Genomic DNA, 27,151 nt, shown 5'->3' with positions numbered 1-27,151 from the left:
TCCTTGTTACTGAAAACAATTACTCAAACAGACTCCTCTCCTGTCCCCGCCATGCTTATCATCTTGCCTATGCAGGTTTTAGAGACTGGGCAAACAAATGGGTAGCAGGAACAGGTGGGAAAATGAAGTTCTATTTCTGAAAGTCTCAGGAAACTGAAATCAGGACCATCCCTGGAAGAATTCAGCAAAGTCTTTTTGCAGAGGAAATGTGGCTCTGAAAATCCCATTTTCTCAGCTTGGGACTGTTGTAATTGCCATCTTCTAATTGCAGACTCTCGAATCTGCATTTTCCTGGAGGCGATTGGATACATACAGCGTATGAAACAGTCACTAGGGAAAAATAGGTAGCAGAGTCTTGCTAGGTTTGTGTGAATTGTAGAAAATTAAAATATTTTGATGATCAACCATTGATAAATTGGAATTTCGATTTCTTCCACTGAGTCCTAGGAGAGAAACCCCACAGGAAAAGAAGAAGGAATAGAAAAAAACCAGATTTCATTCATTCACAATAAGATGGTTTGCAAGCTGCATTTTTGTCTCTAGGTCCGATTCGAGAGCGATTCTCTAGGAGGCGCTCTGCCCCTCGCAGTCTATTTCTATGGTAGTTTCCTCTCAACCGGAAACCGGAAGTAGTGGTTTCTGTGGCGCCTCACCCTGGCTACTACCGTTTCAATACCATTCAAGTGGCCGGTACCATAGAGATAAAAATTGAGAGTGATACTAATAGATTTTATTTAGCGTATGGCTGGTCGCACACAGAATTAAAAGCACTTCATATTTACAAGTTAGAACAGTTAAAACATTTTTTTTTAAAAAAAGCAATTATAAAAACTTATAATAGTAGATAAAGTAATATAACAGGATTTTTTTTTGCCGTTGTTAATGGAGTGTTGCCATTTTAACAATAGTGATCACATTGATCAAAATAATAAAGTGTAGATAGATAGATAGATAGATATAGATATAGATATAGATATAGATATATAGATATATGTGTGGGCTCTTAACGACTCTGGACGATTCTGAATTAATTCTTTTGCCTTCTGCAATGAAACTGAATCAGAACGTGGCTGGTCCAATAACAGTGTAGTAGGCCATCGCCTCCAAGAATGCCCCCACCCCCAATAAAACCTCAATCGCAATCGGGGTCAACTCTACAAAATTCGTACGTCTAGGTCCAGCGTGCCTCCAGCGTCCCTCCCCGTGACGTCACGACGCTGACTTCCGCCTCGCCCTGGGCGGGCGGGATGAGCTAATCGCCTCTCCTCGCCCACGCGGGGGCGGGGGGAAGAGAGGGAGGAGGGGAGAGAGAGAGAGAGAGAGAGGAACCGCAAGGCGGAAGTGACGCAGCCGGGACGCGAGGCCGGAAGTGACGCGGGCGGCTGCCAGGCGCTTGGAAGGCACCCGCTGAGGCGTTGCTCGGCTCGGCTCGGCGCGCTCCGCCGCTCCTCTCCGCCTCTCTCTCCGCCGACGCCGTCGCCGCGCCCCAAGCCATGTCGGCGCCCGGAGGAGCCGGCGGAGAATTCGGCAACCCGCTCCGCAAGTTCAAGCTGGTTTTCCTCGGCGAGCAAAGCGGTGAGGCCCGCGCGGGGCTGGGGGGGGGGGGTTGAGGCTCCCCGCCAGACACAAAAATGACGGTCACGGGGGGGGGAGGGGAAGGGGAGATGAGGGGGGAGGATAAAAGGGGCGACGACGCCTCCCTTCTTGCCCCGAGCGCTGAGCTAAGATGGGGCTGGAGGAGGAGGAGGAGGTGGTGGTGGTTTGGGGCTGGTCCCTGCGAGGCTTTTCAGCTTTTTTTTCATTTTATTTTTAATACCTCTTTTTACTCTTCCTTTCCAGGGGTGGTGGTGAGAGAGGTGGGTGTATAAATAAAGAAAGAAGCCTTCGGGATGAAGAGGGGGGGAGTTGGCTGGGCGGCTCTTCCGCTGCCAGGTCGCCCGGCCCTCCCCTCCGTTTGTTTGCCTTGGCCGCCTTAAAATGATCGCGTTTGTAGCCTGTCTTTTTTTTTTATGCTTACGACGATATCGCGGTAGGCAACCTCGGCTCTTTTATGACTCGTGGACTTCAACTCCCAGAATTCCTGAGCCAGCTTGGCTGGCTCAGGAATTCTGGGAGTTGAAGTCCACGAGTCATAAAAGAGCCGAGGTTGCCTACCCGTGCGTTAGGGCATGGGTATTTTTGCCTTAGCGGTGCCTGGAGAGGGCTGCGGTTTGGTCTGGTGGTGGAAAGCCCCTGGTTAGAAGCTGGGAGGGTGCGAGTTCTAGTCCTGCCTTAGGCGTGAAGCCAGCTGGGTGATCTTGGGCCAGTCGCCTCTTTCTCTCACCTCCCGCTGAGGGTGTAGCCTAATTTGGGTCATGAAACCTCCGCAAGAAAACAACCGGGCTTCTCAGAGAGCGCCGAGGACACCTCATTTGATGATGATAACTTTATTGTCACTTTGAATGTACACCAATAGTCATACGTCAAATTGAAATTTCGTTGCATACAGCTCTCAAAGGGTCACCACCTCCGATATATACTCCTTGCCTGCTCAAATTTCACATTGTCCATTTTAGTCCATTTCAACCCTGAGCTTCAAATAATATCCTTTCTGCTGCAGGGCTCTTCAGACGTGGCCCTTTTATGACTTGTGGACTCCAACTCCCACAATTCCTCAGCCCAGCGTGCCTGGCTGAGGAATTCTGGGAGTTGAAGTCCACAAGTCATATTTGAATACACACGCGCATGTGCGCCTTATTGGCACTTTCCCACAGTCCTAGGAAGGAGGCAATGGCAAATCACTTCCCAAAAAAACCTTGCCAAGAAAACTGCAAGGACTTGTCCAGACAGCCAAGAATCAAGAGTGACTTGAAGGCACACACGCAAATTCCCACCGGCCAAGAAAACTGCAACGAGTAATGCAGGTAGTTGCTAGGAGTCAAAAGCTGATTTTAAGACACCTAAATGTGTGTGTGTGTCAGCTCAAGTCAGCAAACAGGCTAATACCGCTGCCTTCTGTTTTCCCCTCCACAACAACCCTGTAAGGTGGATTGGCCTGAAAGAGAGGCCAATTAACACACAGCCACCTAGTCGTGTTTAAGGCAGGACTAGAACTCACCATCTTCTTGGTTGGTCCAAAGTCACCCAGTTGGCTTTTATGCCTAACCCAGGACTAGAACTCAGGTCTCCTGGTGAAGTTACCAGCCAGCTTTTATGCCGAAGGTGAAGTTAGAACAGACCATCTCCTGGTTTCTGATGCCAGCCTTTTCACTCTTACATCAAGCTGGTTCTTAATTAAATAAGTGGGTTGCTGTGGTTAAAGGTCTTGAGTGTTGGCTTATTTTGAGAGGTTTACCTTCAGCATCATTGACAGACTGACTGGTGTTTGGGGCTGCAGGGTGCTCGCAGGAGCCATGTTAAGGGCAAGCAGGGATGGGAGATCACTGTTTCTCATTTTTAATTGAGATGTCTAAGGTCTTACTGAGGACTCCGGGCAGTATTAAAACAATGTTTTCAACAGGATTTTTTTTTAAAAGAACAATACATTAAACACCAGGTTTGGCAATGGTTTTTACTTGACAGTGCATGTGGTAAAAAATAGACTGAAATTTCTGAGAATTTCATATTCTCTATTACATCATGATTACTGCTGCAGTGTATCATTCTTAATTATAGTTACATCATGTTATATACTTGGGTAAGCAAAGGCAATGAATGGATATACAAGTTATGAAACATTAATAGTATTATTTCATGGAGTCATGCCTGCTGTGCCTTGTGCTCTCTTTCCTTCTACCCCACTTTATATTTTAGTAATATATGCCCTGTTTCCTGAAGAGAATTCTGCTGTGTATGTTAAAACCTATAAAATGGGGTTTTGCTTGATTTATGCCTATTGCAACTCAAGAAAGCTCTTGGCAGTAGGAAAAAGATAACTTGGGGGATTCTGAACAGCTAGGCAAGCTCAAAAGTCTGATAAAAAATCTACCAAGTAGCCTCAGAGTTCTGGAAATTTTAAAGGTTAGAGATGATCACAAAAAAGAGCCTAATATGTTTGTTGCCTTAGCACAGCTGAAGGAATAGAATGAAGGGTGTATTTGAAAGGACTCAATTTCCAAATAATAGTAAATAGTAAACATCTTTCATTTACCAGATCCCAGTTTTTTTAGACATGGTTAAGAGGTCCTTGCTCTTAATTTTATGGGATATGCAGAAAGTTCCAGTACCTAAGAGTTGGGAAACATAGATGTATATACCGGTATTATTGATTTTTTTTGTTATATTAGTTTATCCATTGTAGCCTATCTCATGTTTTTTTTTCTCTCTAACTATAAGATTATTTTCCACTCTGCTAACTACTTTTGTTTCAGTTTGTGCAGTAGGATCCATTAATTCACAGATATTCCCTTTTTAAATATTCTGCTTCCCCAGATTGATTTGAAAGTGGCACTATTCTGATTTATGTCAGACTGCTCATTTGTATTAAGGTGTGTGAAATTAGTATTGCACATAAGTCATTTCAGATGACATTATTTTGGCACATGAACCCATTTATGCTTATGGAACCCCTCCTATCACAACAGATTACATGAGAGCCACTCCTAGATATGTATGCTAACAATAGCTGTGTATAGTATTTATATAATATGTTAACTATAAGTAATAACTTTATATGTACATGATTTTCATGTCCATTTTAAAAGGGGAGCAGACTCAGAGATCATAATTTTTTGGCTTACATTGGTAGATTCAATAGTTTTATTCAGTATAGAATAATAATGAAAAAAAGAGGTTTTAGTCTTATTTTGAGATTAACTTTGGCTTGCATGTGTGCAGCAAAGCTTCCAGGTTCAATAAATATTTTAAATGGAGCATTGTAATGTTTTAGTGTGGTGCCACTAAATTATGTCGCACCTTTGGTTCAGATGATCTTCAATTAAGCTCTAGCAATCTAAGCTTAAAAATTCACCTTTTAACAGAGATTCTTGTTTACCTTTTTACATACTTATCAAACACAACTCAGTCCACAAGCAGACACTTACGGTTTTGTGAGAAAATACAAAATAACCTCCATAACAACTTCTAAAAGTAACAGCAGATCCAAAAGTCCACACGGATCTTATTAACATACCTTACTTTTAAAGAATGGAATTACATGATAAGCGAATCAAAATTTCCTGATTGCTTGGAATTATTTGTTTATTTTAACAACATGCCTACTGTTTTATGAATTTTATTTGTATTCCACCTTTATCTTTACACAGAATGCAATTAAACTTGTACATATTAAATTAAACGTATGCATAAATAGTTGTGCTTCTTTCTTTTGTAGTTGGAAAGACCTCCTTAATCACTAGATTTATGTATGACAGTTTTGACAACACTTATCAGGTAAGTGTCAGAAAGACATCCTTTGTACTGATTAATTATCAGACTACTTTAATCATGAGAGATTATCCATCTAGAAAGATAAAAGAGTTCACAGCGCTTCTATTTTTCCATTGGAGGAAAAGCATACTAATGCATAGCATGCATACTAAAGCATAACTAATTTCCAATCATTAAAATCATACAAAAGCTGTGAAAGTCACATTCTGTTCAGATTAAAATTGTAGATGAAACACATTAAATCACATGGCACTCAGTCAAGGTTTGATTAAACTGAGGTTTTTCTCTTCCTGCAAAGGTTGTATCTGATCATCTATATCGTCTGAAAAACCTCTTTCAAGTTTCATGTCACTTGCAAAACACAATTTTTATGCCACTAACTTCAGCTAACCTTCACTTAACTATGGCAATCGGGGCTGGGAACTCTGTTGCTAAGCCACCCCGTCATAGCTTTTGATGTCACGTGACTGTGCCAACTTACGATGGAAGTTCCAGATGCAGTTAGGCAACTTCTGTGCAGTCATTAGGTGCCACAGGATTATCATTTGCAATCTCCTCCCAGTTTCCGCATGGACTTTTCTTGTCAGAAGCCAGAAATGGTTATTATGGAACACTGTGAGGGCCGTAATTGCCAAATGTCCATGTGATCAAGTGAGTGCTGCATCAGCTGCAACTTCAAAGACTGACCGTAAGCTCCATCTGAACCATGGAATGGTCACTGAACACTAAAATGAACCCAAGTTCTAAGTTTGTCTCAGCTAGCGGTACAGCCTAGCTGACTTTGAGCATCCTGTTTTATATAAATAGCACATGTACAATTTCTTAGTTGACTAGACAAGAAGTGCTTTCATGAAAGTCTACAAAATGAAACCCAGCTCCAAGGAATGTTTGCTGTGCTTCCTTGGGAACAGGACAGAAGTGGTTTGCAGTTGCCTTTTTCAGGGGAGTTTTTTAGCCTCTGCATCAAATCAGCAACTAATGCAGTTAATAATAGTTTAATCTCACACAGTCCCATAACATTTTTAGTCTAAACTAATTTGTGCAGTTCAAAAAATTGCTGAGTCTGGTCTATTAAATATCAGGGAAATATATTTAATATTCTGTTGAGATTTGTGAACTATGAGTTGGATTTAAAATAATACTGCATACGCCTATTATTATTTTGTGCTTAGTATTCTCTGATTTCCAAACTAATGTTCCCTGGCCTGGTCTTTTCTAAATAAACTGTTTTAATGGTTCAAAATGAATCTTTTCTCGTTTTCCCAGGCCACCATCGGAATTGATTTCCTTTCAAAGACTATGTATTTAGAAGACCGCACGGTAAGTGGAGTTATCTGTCTGCTGATGTTCATTCATTTCCCAAGCTGGTACTTTCCCCGTCAACATGGGCTGTGGCTTGGATCTCCAGCGGGGAACATAGGGACACTGTTTCCTCTCCTTTTACATTAAACTTTTTAAAAAGTTGGAAGTTTTTAAAAATGAAAAATGGCACATTGAGATTTTTTTTTCAATAAATACATTTACCCTTAGATTTACAACTTTTGCCTGGATATCTTTCAGCTTTCCTTCCCCCTCCCCAAAAGAGCCCAAGCAGAGTTACTACGCAATATTCAGCAAATGGGTCAAATAAATTATTTTGTAAATGGTTGTATCCTTTGGAAGCCATGACTCCCACCCCCAGTTCAGTAATCCTTTTATGAAGGTATCCATAAACCTAGTTCAGAGGTAGGCAACCTCGGCTCTTTTATGACTCATGGACTTCAACTCGCAGAATTCCTGAGTCAGCTGGCTCAGGAATTCTGGGAGTTGAAGTCCATGAGTCATAAAAGAGCCGAGGTTGCCTACCCCTGAACTAGTTTCAAAACACGCCTTCCCTAGTCTGTAGGAAGAAGGAATTGGCAGCTGAGTATTTTTCATTAACACCCACCCCACAATCTCTGGATACAGACAGTTTAATGTGACAAGTCCATTCCTTTATCAGTGACCCCCTTTGCAGTCTAGGGGTTAGTAAGATATTCTTTTGAGAAAAAGGGAGAAAAGGAGAGAAGATTCCATTAAGCTTCCAAGTCAGGTTAGCTACCGTAGGGGTAATTTTTCTCTCCAGCCTCATGACGGTGCCTCTTATTCTTGTATGGGCCAGTCTGCTGACTTCTGGCAACTTGAGGGAGACCAGTCCATCATCCTGTCCTTATAATAACACAGAAAGCTTCTGAAGGCCAACTAGCCCTATGGTTGAAGGCTAAATTGAGAATAGCTGTGCCACGCAGTGATTAAGATACCTGATTAGAGTACAAATCTAAATCTCTTTGTCCAAATACTTATCCAGGAGCTCAGATTGCCCTTGTTTTACTTAGGTTACCTGTCAGTCCGAAGAAGCCATCTCTTGAATATTACTTTGCTTTTGACTTGTAAGAGTAACGAGGAACATTGTAATTTGAGATGGATTTTCATCTTAATCATAATAGAAATTTTACACAGTTATATAGACAGGAATTCAACTTTACAGGACAGTATAATTGTCTTGACCAAGCAGTTGTTTTTTACATTTGTGTATGTTTTGAATAAGGGACGCGGTGGCTCAGTGGGTTAGGACGCTGAGCTTGTCGATCAGAAGGTCGGCAGTTTGGCGGGTTGAATCCCGAGTGCCGCGTAACAGAGTGAGCGCCTGTTACTCGTCCCAGCTTCTGCCAACCTAGCAGTTCGAAAGCACGTAAAAATGCAAGTAGAAAAATAGGGACCACTACGGTGGGAAGGTAATAGCGTTCCGTGCGCCTCTGGCGTCTGGTCATGCCAGCCACATGACCACGGAGACGTCCTCGGACAAGCGCTGGCTCTTCGGCTTTGAAACGGATAATGAGCACCAGCCCCTAGAGTCGGAAACGACTAGCACGCATGTGCGGGGGAACCTTTACCTTTACCTTATGTTTTGAATGGCGAACGGTAGCCGTCATCCACCAACTCAGTGATTGCAGATACATTGAAGTATCTTGAGCCACTTCCTGACTTAGTGTAGGGCGAACAGCAGCTTTTCTCGTGGAGTGTCTGTGTCTGTGGGTGATGAGCTTTGTTCCCCCATGATTGACTTGCATAGCCCAGTAGAACTGGAGCAGAAGTTGCTCAACGAAAGCAATTCACATATGGCCTAGAGATGGACTTGACAGTTCCTGAACCCGGAATAAGAAAGTATAAGGAAAGATAGTTGTAGAAGGGTCAAGCAAAATGGTTAATGAGATTATTGTGGTTGGGAATATAAAGGCTACCAGATCTTTCGTAAAGAATTCCATCTGGAGGAATAGACAACAAAAGCATTTTTGGTTGGTTTGTTTGTTTGTTTAGAAAAAAAAACCACGAGTTCTCATTTTTAGTTTTACGCTGCATTTTCGTTTTGTTTTAACTTCCCTCTTATTTACTTGCATTGTTTCTTTGTTTCAAGTATGTCATTTTTTTATTTTATTTCACATGCGTTCTGCTTTATTTTTATTTTATTTTTGTCCATATTCCTGCTCTTCTCTTTCCTCCTCTCCACCCTTGCTCCCCTCCCCCCCCCTACATTTTATCTTTTCTCAGATCAGGCTGCAGCTGTGGGATACAGCCGGCCAGGGGAGATTCCGTAGCCTCATTCCCAGCTACCTCCGGGACTCTGCTGAGGCTGTCATTGTCTTTGACCTGACAAGTAGGTATTGGGTATTGAGCTCAGCGTGGCCCTTGCTCTGATCAAGGGGAGAACTGAGTTCTAGTTCTTAGGAAGCAGCCAGGACTCCCTTGCCCCCCAAAGAGAGGCAGTTGGGTAGAATCTGTAGCCATTCACTAAATGGGCATGCCTGGCTGTTGTTTTATTTTATTCTTATTTTATTTTATTTAGTTTGGAAGTGGTAATGAGATAAGTATTTCTCTTCTGGAAATACTGATTTTGTATCCCTCCCGAAGGAAGTATATTTTATCGGCAGGGCTTTTTTTTGTCATAGAACGCTCAGAATGGAGTTCCGGCACCTTTTTTGGATGGAACCTTATAGGATAGGCAAGGCGGGTTGTATGACATGTGTGAGTTCCGGCACCTTTTTCTTTTACAAAAAAAGCACTGTTTATCGGGAACCCTCCTCCTGTGGTACCTACCAGTTCTGATCAGAGCGCGTTAAGTCTCCAGCTGAGATGAAGGCCAAGTCTTCTATCCGAGACCCTCTCCCTGCTTTTGAATATACAGAATTACCCCTATGTAGCTCGTAATGTTTTATAACTCCACAAATTGTAGGTAGTCCTTGACCTTTTGACCACAATTAAGCCCAAAATTATTGTTGCTAAGCAAGACAGTTGTTAAGCGAATTTTACCCCATTTTATGACCTTGCTGGCCATGGTTGGTAAGTGAGTCACTACCGTTGTAAAGTTAGTAACATGGTTGTTAAGTGAATCTGGCTTCCCCAATGGCTTTGCTTGGCAGAAGGTCACAAAAGGGGATCACAGGACCCTGGGACACTGCAGCTGTCATAACTGTGAGTCACTTGCCAATCACGTGACCACAGGGATGCTGCAACAGTTATCAGTGTGAAAAACCATAAGTCCCTTTTTTTCCTCACTATCCTTGTAACTTTGGTCGCTAAATGAACTGTTGTAAGTCGAGGACTGCCTGTACAGAGAAAACCAGTATTCTCTCAAGCATTGTGTGGCAGGAGTTAGCTTTGACATTTTATAGCCGGCTTTGACATTTTGATTGGCCTTATTTGAAAGAGCTGAATTGCTTGCTTTCTCTTATTCCTCTGCTGTTGACAATTCCGCGCACATAATTTTTTTTTCTGTACATTCCTCCCTTTATTTGTTTATATATTTTCATTTGCTCTTAATCAAAAACTGCAGTTTGTGCTAACTTGAGAATTGCAAAAAGGAAAACGTAACAAGTGTGTAAACATTTGTTAACCAAACGTTTTATGACCTCAGACCACTCCATTCCCACCTCAGATCTTTCTGCCTATTCCAGAGGTCATCCAATTCGGCTTATTCTAAGTGATCTAGAACATTGAACATTTTGAAAATTCTACTAATAATAGCAATAGCACCTGGATTTATATACCACCCCATAATGCTTTATAGCACTCTCTGGGTGGTTTACAACATCAGTCTCTTGCTCCCAGCTATCTGGGTCCTCAGTTTACTGACCGCAGAAGGATGGAAGGCTGAGTCAACCTTGAGCCGGTCAGGATCGAACTCCAGGCTATGGGTAGAGTTAGCCTGCAGTACTGCATTCTAACCACTCTGCCACAGGGGCTCCAATAATCTTATAAAATTCAAATTAAAAGCCGTATTTGAAAACTATTAGACAAGAGTCAACCTAATATCATAGTTAAGTCACAGGGCTTGAAAACAGGAAGACAGTGAATTCTAACTCCTCCTGAATCACAAAACCAGGTGGTTGGCCAGTCGCCCTCTTTCAATCTAGAATGACAATGGGAAATCACTTGAAAAATCTTGCAAAAAAACCCCCAAAACCCACTACTTCAAAGCCGCTGCCCACCCCACCCTCAAACCCTTCTTGTAATTAATAGGCTCATCTTGAAGATGTAAAAAATGGATGCAAATAATGGTTCATACAAAATGGTTCATGTTTGAGGAAGCAGATGACTACCATACGCGGAAAGTCTTCAGAGGCAAATCTTTCCCCACCCCCCATAATTGTAAAGTAAGAGCAATGCTGCTCTCTTAACAAGGTGGCTCTTCACCATGTGCTGCCTTTTTTATTGTTACTGTTCCTGTAAATATTCAAAAATAAAATAGGTTGGTTTCCACTGAAGAAAATAAAATTGGTTGGTTTCCACTGAAGAAAATAAAATTGGCTGGTTTCCATTGAAGAAAATAAAATTGGCTGGTTTCCATTGAAGAACATGCTTAAGGAGACGTACTTTTTTTTTACTTATCCATCTGGAAAAATTGTTGACAAAGAAGCTTGTGTGTTGAAAATATAGCAATAGCACTTAGACTTAATATTGCTTCGCAGTGCTTTACAGCCCTCTAAACGATTTACAAATGTCCGCATATTGTCCCCAACAATCTGGATCCTTATTTTACTGACCTCGGAAGGTTGGAAGGCTGAATCAACCTTGAGCTGGTCAGGATCAAACTGCTGGCGTGCAATTCTGCATTTTAACCACTGCACCACCGTGGCTCTTGTTTTACCATATTGTTTTACAATATTCCTGTTTTACATTTAAGGGTCCCTAGAAAATGATGGTATTACTGGAAGACTTGGTGTGATATACCTTTTTCTAGAGAATTGATCATACTGGCGTAAGATTCCCCCATTAGAGATATCCTCCCAATACAGTTCTTTTTGAAGTGATCCCACACTTTAGGATCCCAGTTCCATGACTGCACAGATTAGTGGATTGCAGCTAATTTTCCTTCTCTCCAAAACAGACCCATTCACCTCCTATGATAACAAAAGTATTATTCTTATTTTAGGATGATATGCAAACAAGCCCCCCGCCCTTTTCCAGCAGTATTTCATCTCTTAATTCTCCTTGCAGTATCTGTGCTGAGTTGTCCCCACTACTAGATGTTTCCCTTTATTTTTCTGCACTCTCATTATCATATTTAGTAATTACACAACCAGATGGGAGTCTGTGATTTTGGCAATATACAAAGGTAACAAATTATCATTTTCTGCAATCAGGTGCTGAAGTTCAGGTCTGATTTTAAAGTCATCCACTTGTGTCCCAGCGCTCATATTAAAATGATAAATTACGATGCCAGCCATTCTTGTTTTGGGGCCTGCTTTTATGAATATATTGGTTTTAAGAAGAGACTGGACAACCACTTGACTGAAATGGTAGAGGGTCTCCTGCTTGAGCAGGGGGGTTGGACTAGATGACCTCCAAGGTCCCTTCCAACTCTTATTCTGTTATTCAGAGTAAAGCAGGTGACCATCTGGCTGGCTTTTTTCCCTCACCTTCATTTGTAGTTCAGTCCTTATTGGTGACACTGTAGGACACTGCAATGTTGTAATTGGGAGACAGATGGTGAACACCCAGATTGTGGTCCCATGATATAAGGAACAGACTGTGGTTGATGTAAGCTTAGGACCAGTTATAAGTACCATTATTCAGTGCTGTAAGACGTTTGATCACTAAATGAGTGGCTGTTAAGCAAGGACCACCTGTATATACTTATCTAGTGGCCCATTTAATATTCTTTCCCATGCTTCATTAATCATACTGGTTGGGCGATAGTACTTTGGCCCTCAACTGAAACTATCATCTTGAGTAGTAACTGGGATGATCTTCATTTGTAGGTTCAGCTTACGGCTTTCCCCCCCCTTTTCTCTAACAGTTGTCAAATATACCAGACCAACAACATGGTTAAAACTGAAATAGAAAATACAGTTTTATTCACAGCGTCTGTTAAGTTGAAATGACTTTCTTTCCACTAAGTCAAATTGCCCACAGTTATCCCAGAAGCATTCTGATTTCTCAGCCTCCTGGCTACTGGGACTGTGAGCTGAGGTTTTAAACTCTTATTGAGTGTGTATCCTCCAATAGGCTTGGTATGAGTAAGGTTATCTCACTTTTTTTTTTCTCCCTCATCCAGAAGCCTTTACGGCTGAACAGGGATTTTCTTTGTCTGGTTCTCTTATCATTATGCCCCTTTTCATTATCACAGAAGTATACAGTACAGTATTGTGTATTTTACAGGAAGAAACATTTTCTCTACTGCATGCTCAGGAGTAAGTAATTTGGTTCCACTTTATATGGAAGCTTAACCTCTATGAATCTCTCAGATTTTTAGTGATCGCCACAGGGAAAATGAACATGTTATCCTGCAGTGTTACTTTCAACCCAAATGAAGTAATTGCCTAGGAAATAATGACTTTTGGAAGATGTTTTTCTCATACATACATTGTTCTTCTCATACCCCGTTGTTTTATAGTGTGCAAGGATAAAGTAGTCCATCCACTATGAAATTAATTTTAATCCGTACCATTGGCATTCTCAGTTGTCTTTATGAGTTTTTGGAATGAAATGGTTAGATAGCAGAGAGCAGTAGCCTGTGATGTGATTTATTTTATTGTATTGTCTTTTTAATGCCCACGGCTGCATTTTCTGATGAGACATTTGTGTGCAATTCTATCGAATTCTTTCTAATGCATTGCCTTTTCTCTAAAGGACATTTTCTTCTCTTTTTTTTCCTTCTGTCTTGTGTCTTTCTGTTTCTTCCCCGGGCTGGTACCAGCAGGTCCGACTTCAGCTTTGGGACACAGCAGGCCAGGAACGATTCCGTAGCCTCATTCCCAGCTACATACGTGACTCAACTATTGCAGTGGTCGTCTATGACATTACAAGTGAGTGAGGGATTTGTGTCATGGTGTACCAAAACACTTTGTTCTAGGAGAAATCTGAACACAGAAGCCTTGACTCATGCATGAAAGCTCAGTGAGCACAGCTTAAGTGATGCCTTGCTGGCAAACAGAAGGCCCTAGTACCTTGCCTTAGGCAAAGAACTATCCTGAAGCTGACTTTGTTTGTTTGTTAGTTTGCGTGTCATATTTCTAAACGACTCACCTCCCTCAGAGAGGAGCTCTGAGCGGCGTACAATATAACCGGTAAATAAAACAGTGCATAAAAACTAACATTAGAAATACAAATTTAAATTAGAGTTTAAAAAAAATTACAAAATTATAGAATAATGACCAACATCAAAAGTGGGGAATCTTAAGATGGCCATTTAACACTGGATTATTACAGATGCTGGGCTGGTGGGGGGGGCTCTTGAGGGACTAGCCAACCTCACTGTTGCAAGATCTTCTGTGCCCCGGACTTCCGGTGGCTCCGCGGCGACGGAGGGAGCCTTCCCGGGCTGCCCGCGGCTCAGCTGGTGCTTTTTCGCCCGAAACAGCGCCGATCAGCTGTTCGGGCGAATCTGAAGCCCCCTCCTCGGGAGAAGAGGGGGTGAGCCCCCAGGTGGGGGTTGAGTTCTCCGGGGCCGCCTGAGCTTGGAGCTGGGGCGGCCGAAGGATTGAACTCCCCCATAGCCTGGGCTGCTCCCAGCTGACCAGCGTCTCTGCTCCGGACTTTATGGAGCAGAGCCAGGCGTCTGCGACCATCCCTGCTTGAAGGAGAGACTATGAAAGGGAAAGAGCAGGCAGAGCAGTACAAGAGGGAAAGATGAAGAGATGAAGAAGATTTTATTTTACTCTCAAGCTTGATGGACTTTGTTCAAAACTTAAAGTGAAAGTGCGTCACAATTGTAAGTAAAAGATGGCGGCTAAACCTCCCCCTAGAACTTTTCGGAGTGCTGGAAATTCTCCGGTGCAACAACAATCATTGCTGCAGGCGTTGCATTCTCCTGATGTATTGACATCGAAGGATCTTGAAAAACATACCCAGTTAATTTTGGAGTCAATGGGTGTTAAATTTCTACAGATGGAGGAGAAATTGGAGAAATTGGAGCAGAGAATGGAAGAAAGGATGGAACAGAAACTTAGAGAAATGAAGGTAGACATTTTGTCCTCAGTGCAAAAAGTTGCTAAATGTGTGGAGGTGCTGGATGATCAAGTGCAAGACTTGATTCAAAAGAATGCTTTATTAGAAGCAAAAGTATTGGAAATTGAAGATTTAAAAGACAAAATTGACAGTGAACAGAGCTTGGCCCAATTTTACCAGATGCAGTTTGCTGTGAGAATTAGAGGCCTAAAAGAGGATATTAAGGAAGATTTAAAGCAGCTGGTTTCTGAGGCTTTTGAGGGAGTATTGAACCATCCAGCATCTGAATTAAAACAAGGTATGGACAAAGTGTTCCGTGTGAATTCGTGGATTGCTAAACAGAGAAAGTTGCCTAGAGATGTGGTGGTTTATTTTGTAAAAAGGGAAATTAGAGATGAAGTTATACAAGCTGCCTACGATACCAAAGTTGTGATTGCTGGTCAACAAGTTTTGGTTTTAAAAGAAATTCCTCCAAAGATTTTAAAGAGAAGGAAGGATTTTATATTTCTTGTGCAAGAGCTCAAGCAAAGAGATATAAGGTTCAGATGGGAGATCCCAGTTGGGTTGAGCTTCATGTATGATGGCAAAAGATACTGTTTGAGTAATGTGAAGCAAGCGCATGATTTTTATAATAATGTCTTGGAAGTAACCCCATCAACACTTCTGGAAGCTGCAGAGGGATCTGGAGAAGGAGAACATCAAGAGGATGAAGATGCACAGATAGACGAGAAGGGTACAGGAGGAGTTCAAGCTGCAACTCTTTTGGATGATCTTAGAGAACAGAGGGTGACGCGTGCTGCCTTAAAACGCTCAAAAAAGAAAAAAAAATAAGACCAGTAGAAATCTATGGAACTTCCACAAAATATTTATAGTTAAGTGGTAGTTGTGTTTTTTTAAAAAAAAAAAAAGTTTTGGGATGCTATGTATGGTAATAGATTTTTTTTTTTAATTTGGAATTAATGGACAACTTACTACAGAGGAAGAGGAAGAAAGTTTTGTGGGTTAATGTGGGTTAATTTGTGTAAGAACTATTTATTAATGTGCAAATGAGAATATGTTAAGGTAATAGTGAATTGTGGAAGAACATAGATGGGAATGATGCTAGTTTTCTTTTATTTTAGTTTTTTATATATATTTAGTATTATTAAGGATTGGTTTACTATATACAAGCTAGAGAGTGATGGATTTTAGAGTTTATAATTGTTAGTATATGATTGTTTATGATTGCCTTTTAGATATATACCTTGTATTTTGCTCTGGGAAGTCGGGGGGGGGGAGGGGGGAGGAGGGGAAGTGGAGGGGGGGAGGTAGGGGAGGGAGGAGGGGGAGGGGGGGAGATAGGGGGGAGGTAGGGAGGGGAGGAGGGAGGGGGAAGGGGGGTTTTTTTTAAAGGAAAATTGTATTTTATAAAACTTTTCAATAAAAAAAAAAAAGATCTTCTGTGCCCCCAGGCAAGTCTGCAGATCCAAGTGTTGACCTCTTCACAGAGGGCCAAGAGATCTGCTTTCCTCATCTCTGGGGAACAAGAAGTTGCACAAAGTGGTGGCAGCAGCAGAGAAGGCTCTCTCCCTAGCCCCCCCCCAGTCGAAATTGATGGGGTCTAATAATAAGTTGGAAAGGACCTTGGAGGTCATCTAGTCTAACCCCCTGCTCAGGCAGAAAACCCTATACCATTTCAGGCAAATGGCTGTCCAGTCTCTTCTTAAAAACCTCCAGTGTTGAAGCATTCACAACTTCTGCAGGCAAATTGTTCCACTGATTAATTGTCCTAACTATAGGTCCCCTTAATTCTAGGTTGCTTCTCTCCTTGACTAGTTTCCATCCGTTGCTTCTTGTCCTGCCTTCAGGTGCTCTGGAGAATAGCTGGACTCCCTCTTCTTTGGGACAGCCCCTGAGATATTGGAACACAGCTATCATGTCACCCCTGTAGCATATCATCCCTGCCTGATTGAGTGAGATGGGCTGATGAGATCGGACAAAGCCAGTTCAGTGGGGGGGTTAATATTCTGTAGGTGTTACTTTGTTCTTTGGCCTGACTGGAGTGCACTCAGCTGCCTTCTCCTTGCAGATCTGAATTCCTTCCAGCAAACCTCCAAATGGATCGATGATGTACGAACAGAACGAGGAAGTGATGTCATCATCATGCTGGTGGGCAATAAAACTGATCTTGCAGATAAAAGGTAATTGTAGAGTTTGAAAAGAGAATTTTTTTTGGGGGGTGTAGATGTATTAGAAAAATGTCTGGCTAATACTTGGAAGAGCCAAGGCTTGATGGAGGAAACTACATTCCACCCAGAAGTTGCTGAATTCCAAGCATTTCTCACTTGGGTATGAGTTTGGGGCTGTTGGGAGTATTGCAATAGCACTTAGACTTATATACCACTTCACAGTGCTTTACAGCCCTCTCTAAGCGGTTTACAGAGTCAGCGTGTTGCCCCCAACATTCTGGGTCCTTGTTTTACTGACCTCAGAATGATGGAAGGCTGAGTCATCCTTGAGCTGGTCAGAATCAAACCCCTGGCAATGTGCAGAGTTAGCCTGCAACACTGCATTGTAACCACTGTGCTACTATAATTCAGCAGTGCCTGGAAGACCACAGATTCTCTACTCTTTGTCATGAGGAAAAAGTCTTTTTCTTTCCCTTTTCTTCAAAAGAGTAGAATTAAATATTGGAAAGGACCTTACAGTTGCAGAGTTGATGCTGTAGTGAAGAAGGACACACTCATTTATTTCTTTAAATTTAAACTCCAAGGTAGATAAAAATCCAATTTTGGCAGTTTACTCAGCCAGCACAAAAGCATTATTCATGGACCTTAGTATGGATTCCTGTTGTTTTTCGCCTCTAACTCTTCTTTACTTAGAGTGTGTTTGCCTTATTCCTCAGCCAATAACACTCCTAGGGAAGCTTACACAGATCAATGATAAGTTTCTTCCAGCTTGTGCTGCAAAATTCATGACACACAAGAAAAGCGATAGGAAGAGCCTGATGGAATGTAGTTACCGCTGATAAGTTTCCACGAGGCAAAAGGTCTTGCTTCTTTTCCCCTAAGCTAAACTGTCTTTTTGGAAAAGCAGATCAATTGTTCCTTGCTGTGCATCTTTTCATGGTTTTTATGTTAGAGTTTATATTGGAGATGATCTCATAGGCCTTTCCCACCACGTTCACAAGCTCGGTTATGAATGCAGAAGGAGAAATTTCTGATCACAGTGCGGTAAACATCCTTATTAGGTCTTTGTCTGTTTAGCTTCTTGTTCATTGCTACTCAGTAGGGATAACCTCTCTGTTGCTCTTGATGAGTTCTCACTCACTGGAAGCCTCTTAACAATCAGCTTATTTTTTTTCCATTGTAGAAATGGCTAGTGTACACAGCATTATGCAAAAAGAAAAAGTTGAAGCTGTACGCTGTTACCTCATTCTGCTGCGCTAAAAAGAGTCATAAGTCAAATGTTTTTTTATTTCTTTTTACCCTACACTTTTTCCTCTTCCCTTTTTCTTCCCCTGCTTTCCCATTATTTGGGTTTTTCTTTGTATTTTATATTTTGGTAAATCAGTAAAAATTTGAATGCTAAAAAGCATTTCCAGCCTTGAAACAGTAAGCTTATTTTTTGCATCTTAGAACTGAGCCCATGGAATAGGGGAGTTGGTTGGAAATCTAAACACAGGAATTTCTAAAGTAATACATTCCTTTTTTTCATCTCTACGCAGCTGATTACCTTTAACGAATGCCAAGTTTTGGGGTTTTTATATTGTCTTTGTTTTTAAATAACTAGCAGCCAACTGAGAAATAGGCCAGTCAAAGGACTTCTTGCTAAAAAGGTTCTGTTTGATGGCTGCATTAAAAGGCTTACAGAATTGTTTTGAGCTCCTCCTGAGGTTGCTTCCACTTTCCTGGCACATTATTTCATGATATAAGTACCACCACAAAGGAAGTTAAATGAATTTCTGATACTCAAGAAATCAGACAGGACCCCTTAAGAATATGCCATTGGTAGGCATCTGTATAGCATGGGTCAGATTATATAGGAAGGCAGTAAAACGTCAGAATGCATGAGCTGTTGTAAGACAGAATCCCCGACTGTTGGTTTGTTTTCATTTCTGCAGAAGAGGCCTTGCAGAGAACATAAAAACTCAACTTACACCAGTTCAGTTAATGACTGTTCAAAGTTGCAACAGCATTGAAAAACGTGACTTATGACCATTTATCACATGACTGTTGCAGCATCCCCATGGTGACGTGATCAAAATTCAGGCATTTGGCAACTGACTCATATTTATGACTGTCGCAGTGTCCCGGGGTCATGTAATCTCCCTTTTGTGATCTCCTGATAAGCAGTCAATGGGGAAGTCTGATTCCTTTAACAATTGTGTTACTAACTTAAGAATTGCAGTGATTCACTTAACAACTGTGGCAAGAAAGGTTGTAAAATGGGGCAAAATTCACTGAACAAATGTTTCACTTACCAATCAAAATTTTGGCCTCGATTGTGGTCGTAAGTTGAGGACTGCTTGTAGAATGAACCAACAAGGAAAGTTGGATTTACTATAAAAGTAGGCATGTATAGCTTGTTAGAAGTGAACTTGCTGACAGATTGTAAATTCCTACAGAGCTGCAAGATAACTTTTTAGGCAATATGGAACTCAGCCCAACAAAAACTATTAAATCATGCAAAGCTGTCCTTTCTGTTTTTGCAGTCCCTTGCAGGAAACAAAAATAGGATTAGCCAGTACCATTGGCTGGCATACATTCCTTAGAGCTTTGATTTAGTGGGACGTAGAAATGAACAAAAATGTTTCCATTGTTGTACATTTGATGAATTTAGTTTGCCCGCAGCCTTCAGCCAAATATCACATGCCCCCTTGACCTAATTTTGAAAGCTTTCTTGGGAAACTGTTAGCTTATGCCTTTGGCAGGCTGATTGTGCAAAGGCCTTAAAAGTCTTGTTGTTGTTAATAATGATGATGATGGTGTTGTTGTTGGAAGGGACCTTGGAGGTCATTTAGTCCAACCCCTTTCTTACTCTTCAGGCAGATTACTACAGAAGAAGGTGAACAGAGAGCCAAAGAACTCAGTGTGATGTTCATTGAGACGAGTGCGAAGACGGGCTATAATGTGAAGCAGGTAATTAACTGCAGACTTCAGCAGGGGTTTCGGGCTGCCTCTTGTCCCATCCAGTTTGAGGCCTCCTCCTTAGCAAACGTGGACTTACTTCGCTTAATAGTTGCTTAAAACCCATCTACAAGACAAGTTTTTCCAGCTTTAATTAATGTTTCATTTTTAGTCTCTCTCAAAAGAGCAGAGGCAATGTCACTCCTGTTTTAAGGACCTTCTCATGCTAACCTGCGGAAGTGCTTTTAACACTCTACACTCTGGATATATTTTAGTTCTTCTTGCGTCTCTATTCTCATATGAGAATAGGCTTCATATTCCACTTAACAAGCATTACATTCACAAAGTTTGGGTTGTTGTCTTTCAGCTTTTCCGCCGTGTTGCTGCAGCCTTACCTGGGATGGACAGCGCTCCCGAGAAAAGCAAAGATGATAGTATCCTTGCCCTGCTGATCAGGGGTTGTCTTATACTTGCAAATCTTTTCTGTCTATCATGTCATTTTTAGAGAATATGTATCTAATTGGGGTTCTTTTTTCCTCCATCAGTGACCTTACAGGCAAATTGCAAAGGTCAAGCAATTTGCCAACTCAACCTTGACAAGGGCTGTCAATTTTGCACGTATCCAAAAGGACATTGAAAGGTTGTTAAGGTCCAATCTATTACTTCTGGAAGTAGAGTTGGGCCAGTCCGCCTCTTTAGAAGCCACTTTCTGGAAGTAAGTGCCACCAGGCCTGGATCTTCTCACAATCACAGCCGCTATCGTTAGTCAACATTTGACTGCTGAGTTTGGTGTGATAAGAACTTGGTCTCAAATAAAGGAGAATACTTGTAGCTCAGGGTTGAAATGAGGGATCCTCGGTGTTCTCTGAGCTTGCTTGTTTTCTTGCAGATGTTTCATTACCCAAACTAGGGAACATCCTCAGGGACAGCGCTGAGGATGTTCCCTAGTTTGGCTAATGAGACATCTGTAAGAAAACAAGCAAGCTCAAGAGAGCACCGAGGACTCCTCCGAACTGAGTATTTCCAGAGGATCATCAAATCAAGGCGGTCCAGTTTTCACCTGCATCCATCCCATTAATATTTTGGGTAATATCTCCTAAATGCCGGTGGGAAAGACAAGGACTGGTCCCCTCAAGCTCATTTGATGGGCTTTGTTGGATCAAAGAGATCTGTTGGGGTTTTGTGTGTGTGTGTTGTTGTTTTTTCTCCAGCTTGTTCTTCCACCGTAGAGACATATTTTCCTTAAGCTCTTCTCTCCAGTGATTGACATCAAACTAGAGAAACCACCGGAGCAGCCTGTGACGGAGAACGGCTGTTCCTGTTAAGTGTTCTACAGCGTGGCAGCCCCTTCCCAGTTAAGCCAGTTCAGTCTCTCACTGAAGAGCACCACTTCTTATTGACTGCCAAAACACAACTTTCCAAGGGCCGAAAGCCCACTTTCAAAGGCACTTGGGAGTCATCCCGTTTCCTCTCCCCTCAAGTCGTGTGGACAGTCCCAGTTGCTCTCGTTTGCTGCATGGTGTGAACCCTCCAATGCCTCTTGCCCTTTGTTGGTTGTTGCACTGCTGTGGCACTCTTTGGCTAGGTTTCCTTGCTGGGTTGTCCTATGAATGTGCAGGGGAGAAACTTTGTCCATCTTCAAACAAACAAACAAAAATCTTGATAAATTTACCGTAAAGGAAGCTAATGCTTTCCTTCACCTCCCTCCTTTTTTAAAAAAAAAATCTTTTCTACCGCTGCTTTTTAATTCATTTGCAGAGGCTGTTCCTCTGATTTGGCTATGTCTTTGTCGATAGCAAGAAGACAAGTGTTGTCCTGCTTAAAAGTTTCACTTCCGTCTTCCTTAAGGAATGGTGCTAAGGAAGAGGGAAACACCTGAGAGAGGATTGACCGTACGTTCTTCTCTCTCTTTCCAGATTGTCTTAAGTATCTTTCATCCCAGATGGACTGATTTACCCTACCCCTACTACCCCCACCATCCATTGCTGGATATGTACAGAGATGGTAGGCAGAACAGGACCAGTTGGGGAAGGGTCCCGAGTCTTACGTGGGAAGCCTGGTTCCTGCAAAGTGATGAGTTGGGAGTCTCCAAAATGGAGGATGTGTATTCTCCGGCAGTTTATTGCACCCTGCTCTCCCCTTCTCTTGATACTCTCAGAAAAGTCTTGGTTCTTCATGAGTTTTGAAGAAGCGGGTAGCTGGATTAAACAGAGACGACTTCTCTAGGCTCAGACTAATGCCAGGTGCTGCTATTTTTACGTAGTTTTATCACTCATGACTCATTTGAAATATGCAAAGTGCTTTACAACTGCCTCCCCTTTTTGCTTCGTTCCTTTCTTTTGTCGTTTCGAATTATATCTCTACATCAGCCTTCTCCAATCTACTACTCTTTCTCTATTCCCTAGCCAGTAAGGCTCAGGATTTGCAAATTTGGAAAGTGTTAGATTGGGGGAGAGTTCCCAGAGCATAGATGCTCAGTCCTGGTCTCACGGTTGGAAGGTCCTCGTTCTAAATTCTGGGTCTTTAGTCCACTCCTTAATCCTGACCTTCGAAACATAGATATCTAGATAAAAATGGCAGTTGATCGTTTTTATTTCATATACAGTAGAAGAGATGCTAATCCTTGTCATAGGTCTGCTTGCTCTACAAAGAATATTGTACATATTTTTAAAAAAAGCTTAGAGGTTTGCATAGATTTCTTGAACTTCTGATTTAGCACAGAACTTATTTTCAAGAATCTCCGACTGAATGCAAGTTGCACTAGCATGCAAACTGACGTGGGAAAACAGGTAGAAGGTAGCATGAACTGGATAATATTTTCTGATGATATTTGAATAACATGTTTTGTTTGGTTTGCGGCCCTGTTTGTCTCAGTGTGATTGTCCTCCCGTAGATCAGCCTTCCTGAATTACAGCTCTTGAATTCCTAATCCATAGGGCTACTGGCAGTGGAAGCCAGTGTTGAGAATTTTAAGATGTGCGGACTTCAATTCCCAGAATTCTAGGTGTTGAAGTCCACCCATTTTAAATTTGCTGAGCTTGAGAAACAATGGTACAGGCTGGGGATTGTTGAGGGGTTGTCGTTTTGAAACAAAGGACTGTGGGAATTGCAATCTGGCCCATCTAAACGGCGCTCTGGAGAATGGGTCCTGTTGTGCTGGGCTTGCTTTTGAGTACGATTTATAAAGATCTTGGTGTCTGTTAATTTTACGACTGGGTGCTGAGGTGATACAAGTATATAACTCATTTGAGATCAGGGATGACAAGATGGTATTAACCATTTTCCTTTGACGTAATCTGTGATGGGAGGATAGTAACACAAGATGTGGCCTTCTGTGATTTTCCTTACTTTTTCTGCTTAACGTGGGCTGAGCACCCTTTGAGCCAAAGTAATTTTTATCCTCTTCTGAAAAACTTGTGGACTTTGATTCCAAGAATTCCTCAAGCCAGCCCTGGCTGGCTGAGGAATTCTGGGAGTTGAAGTCCATAAGTCTTAAAGTTGCCAAGCTTGAAGACCCCTGAATTTGAGGGATTAGAAGCAGAAGGGGTCGTCTAAAATGAGTTCTGCCTATCAGCCCAGCATAAGCATTTCCTTTCCCCCATCTGAGGATTTCCTTGGTCTCCCTTGCTCTCACAGGATGTCCTCCTGGTTCGATTTCTGGCATGTGATTCTTTCACAGGGGCTGAGCTGCAAATGATTTATTTTCTTCTTTGTCTAATATGCCCTCCTCCTCCTCCTCCTCTGCCTCACCCACTTCTGTCAAGAGTCTCGTGCAGCACAGTTGAGTCGCTCCCTTAAGTTCGCAGGAAACCACCAAACGGGAAAGACTTTCCATCAAATGATGCTTATCTTTACCCAGGCAGTACTGCTACGGCCACAGTTTCTGCAAAATGCATCCTAAAATAACTCGGAAGAAGGCTGACACTCACTTTCTTGCTTCGGAAACCAGGTTTTCCACGGCGATGAGCCCAAGGAGCTTTCAGTTGGTCAATACTGCCGTTGAGTTGCTGGCTTTTTCTTACCCTTTGGGTTGTTGTTGTTGTTGTTTTTGCTGCTACTCCCCAATCTGGAAGCCTCGTGCATAAAGGATGACAACAGTCAGGCAGATGCCATAGAGCATTTGCATTTGCATTAGACGTCTGTGCATCACCCTCTTGTCTCAAAGGGTGCTTTTCCAAGAGGCAACTAGACTATGTTTCCCCCCCCCCCCTTAAGGAAGAAGATATTTTGCTTCTCCAAGAAGCGTCATAGTTCTGATTCCAAACTGATGAAGCTTCTTGGATGAGAAGCGAAACATCTTCCTCAAGGGGGAGAAGAAAAAAAAAACATAGCCCAGTTGCCTCTTGAAAAAGCACCTTTTGAGATAACCGTGACCTGGATGACTGAGGATCTCCACAGGCACTCCATCCTCTTGTTTTGGAATTGGGAAAACCAGACACGGGTCTGCTGACAGCCCGCGCTGTTCCTTGCATTTAAACATTGGTGCTTGCAGGGCCAGCCTCTTAGCCCCTGGCACCAAGGCTTCGCGTTGCTCAACATTCCAGCTTTTCTGCTGCCTTTGAAGGCTTCTGCTCAGCAGTCTGCAGTCTTGAAATCTTGGAAGAGGTAAGTGCGTTGAGTTATTCCCAATTCTTAAAGCACCACTGACCTCTTCCGATGCTGGGCTGCTGCTATTTCAGTTGGCTTCTTTGATGCGCGAAGCCTCGGGCCTCTTCTCACATGCCTTTTATCTGAACCCAGGTAGCGCGTCAGAATCAGCCAGCCTTGCAAAGCTTGGCTGCCTGGATTTCGGAAGCGAATCCCCTTTGCAAAGGCCCGTTCCCAACCTGTGTAGATAACTATATATAGATCTAGAGAAAGATATATATACTCCCTGTTGTGTGGGAATTGGCAATGTCCTGTCACGTGTCTGTTCCTTTCTCTGCAGTTAACTGGGGCTGCTGGCTCTCCTTTTCTCCTCCAGCCACTGCTGTTGTGGTGTTCTTTGAAGATGCACTGGAAAACTACTCTCTCTGGAGATTAGGGATTTAAAAAAAAAAGAAAAAAATAGGAAAAAAGCATAAATGTTTGTGGATCAGGATGGCGGTTGGGGAAAATAACCTTGTGAACGACACTGTTCGCTTTCCCCTGCCTTCTCTGTGATTGTGTATAATACTTGAGTGTGTGTCTCGGGGTCTGCTGTCTCCTAGCTGTTAGCCAACTAAGTGACTCTTGATATATGAATATTGACTGTCAGACTGCAACTGTGTATCACACTAAATAAATTCAGTTCACCACAGTTTTTGGTGTCGCTGTGATGGATTTTTATGGAAACTCTGCATCCGGTAACGCACGCTTCCAACTTTTGGTAATAGGCTGTCAAGCACATATTAAAAGAGAAAAGCTATCTTAGTTTGCAGTGGCAAGGATTCAGGAATCTAGCGACTTTTTTTTAGGTCACAAAATTTATTAAAAGCAAACGGGACAATTTTCATTCCCACTTTTTAATGGAAGCTAAAGGAGAAATGAAAGAAAGCACGAACCTCTTGGCAAGCCTTCTTCTGAAAGGACTGAAAATTATATTTCGAGTGAAGAGAGTTGCTTCAGGATTCTTCCCTGAAATAAACTCTGCCGCCAGATAACCTTGCCTGTTTTAAAAGTACTTGGTAGTCTCTGATCTTAACTTGTTTTCTTGTGAATGTAGCCCTAGTGATATTTGCAAGAAAGCAAGCCAACTCGGAGAGCATCAAGGACGCCACTGTTCAATCCCGAGCTCCAAATACTCTCTTCTATAAGCAACGTCCTTTTATCACTTCATACTCTTACAAATTTTGAGTCTACGTAGGGGCACGGTGGCTCAGGAGTTAAAAGATGCCGAGTTTGTTGGCGGGAAAGCTGACCGCCAGAGTTCAAGACTCGAGCACCGCGTGATGGGGTGAGCTCCCGTTCCTTGCTCAGCTCCTGCCCACCCAGCAGTTTGAAAGCATACAAATGCGAGTAGATAAACAGGTACCACTCTGACGGGAAGGTAACAGCGTTCCGTGCACCTTTGGCACATAGTCCTGCTGGCCACATGACCACAAAAATTATCTTCACACAATGCAGGTTCTCTCAGCTAAGAGGCAGAAATTAGCCTTGTGCCCTAGAGCAGCGTTTCCCAACCTTAGGAACTTGAAGATGCGTGGACTTCAACTCCCAGAATTCCCCAGCCAGCTATGCTGGCTGGGGAATTCTGGGAGTTGAAGTCCACGCATCTTCAAGTTCCTAAGGTTGGGAAACGCTGCCCTAGAGTCACAACTGGAAGGAAAAGCTTTACCTTTCCAGTTTCCTATAGCTTCAGAGCTGTGAACTGGTACCCTTGGGAAATTAACACCATCATCTGGTAACAGATTGGATAAACTGCAGTAGAAAAAAAAACATTAATTCTTCTTTTCCCCCGCCCCCAAAATATCCATTTTTCTTCATATGCATTGTGCTACTAGTCTCAGCGTCCTTGTCCCCTTTTGTGATTAATACGAAAAATGTGAAAGATGATTTTTCCATAGCGATGCGAGTGAACAAAAATATGATGGTATCTCCTTTTTTTTTAATCCAGAGACCCTGCAATAGCAAACTACTGCTCCGTGATACGTCCTTTTTTCCACTGTAGCTGCAATTTTAGATGGGTGGGGCTTGGAATAAACACCAATATGTGGGTGTTTCCTTGTCAGAGAACATCATTTACAGTCATGGCCGAAATTGTTGGCACCCCAGAAATTTTTCCAGAAAATCAAGTATTTCTCACAGAAAAGTATTGCAGGAACACATGTTTTGCTATACACAGGTTTATTCCCTTTGTGTGTATTGGAACACAACAAAAAAGGGAGGAAAAAAAGCAAATTGGACATAATGTCAAACAAAACTCCAAAAATGTCCGGCCCATTTTTGGAGTTTTGTTTGACATTATGTCCAATTTGCTTTTTTTCCTCCCTTTTTTTGTTGTGTTCCAATACACACAAAGGGAATAAACCTGTGTATAGCAAAACATGTGTTCCTGCAGTACTTTTCTGTGAGAAATACTTGATTTTCTGGAAAAATTTCTGGGGTGCCAACAATTTCGGCCATGACTGTATAGCTTTGCGAGAGTGGCTGGTGTAACCTGCCTCAGTGCCTCCTTTTTGCCATTTGGTTTGACACAAGAGTTTGGATAAGTGTGTAATGAGCAACATTCCTGCATTTGCAATTCACTAGGC

The 27,151-nt window shown here is 42.2% G+C and overlaps 1 protein-coding gene across 1 annotated transcript; it reads left to right on the top strand.

The window, feature by feature from the left end:
• The first annotated feature begins 1,118 nt into the window (after nucleotides 1–1,118).
• LOC310646031 (ras-related protein Rab-6A-like) lies at nucleotides 1,119–25,218 on the top strand. Its single transcript, XM_083372205.1, has 9 exons — nucleotides 1,119–1,575; nucleotides 5,312–5,370; nucleotides 6,634–6,687; nucleotides 8,935–9,044; nucleotides 13,567–13,691; nucleotides 16,901–17,012; nucleotides 19,859–19,952; nucleotides 20,308–20,374; nucleotides 21,201–25,218. The coding sequence occupies exons 1-9, from the start codon at nucleotides 1,494–1,496 to the stop codon at nucleotides 21,263–21,265; spliced, it is 768 nt and encodes a 255-aa protein (XP_083228331.1). The 5' UTR covers nucleotides 1,119–1,493; the 3' UTR covers nucleotides 21,266–25,218.
• The last annotated feature ends 1,933 nt before the right edge of the window (nucleotides 25,219–27,151 follow it).

This window comes from Vipera ursinii (genome assembly GCF_947247035.1).
Source record: "Vipera ursinii genome assembly, chromosome: 12".
NCBI classification, from domain to species: domain Eukaryota; kingdom Metazoa; phylum Chordata; class Lepidosauria; order Squamata; family Viperidae; genus Vipera; species Vipera ursinii.
Note: the sequence above shows the minus strand (reverse complement) of the source record. Positions and strands in the feature narration are given on the sequence as shown.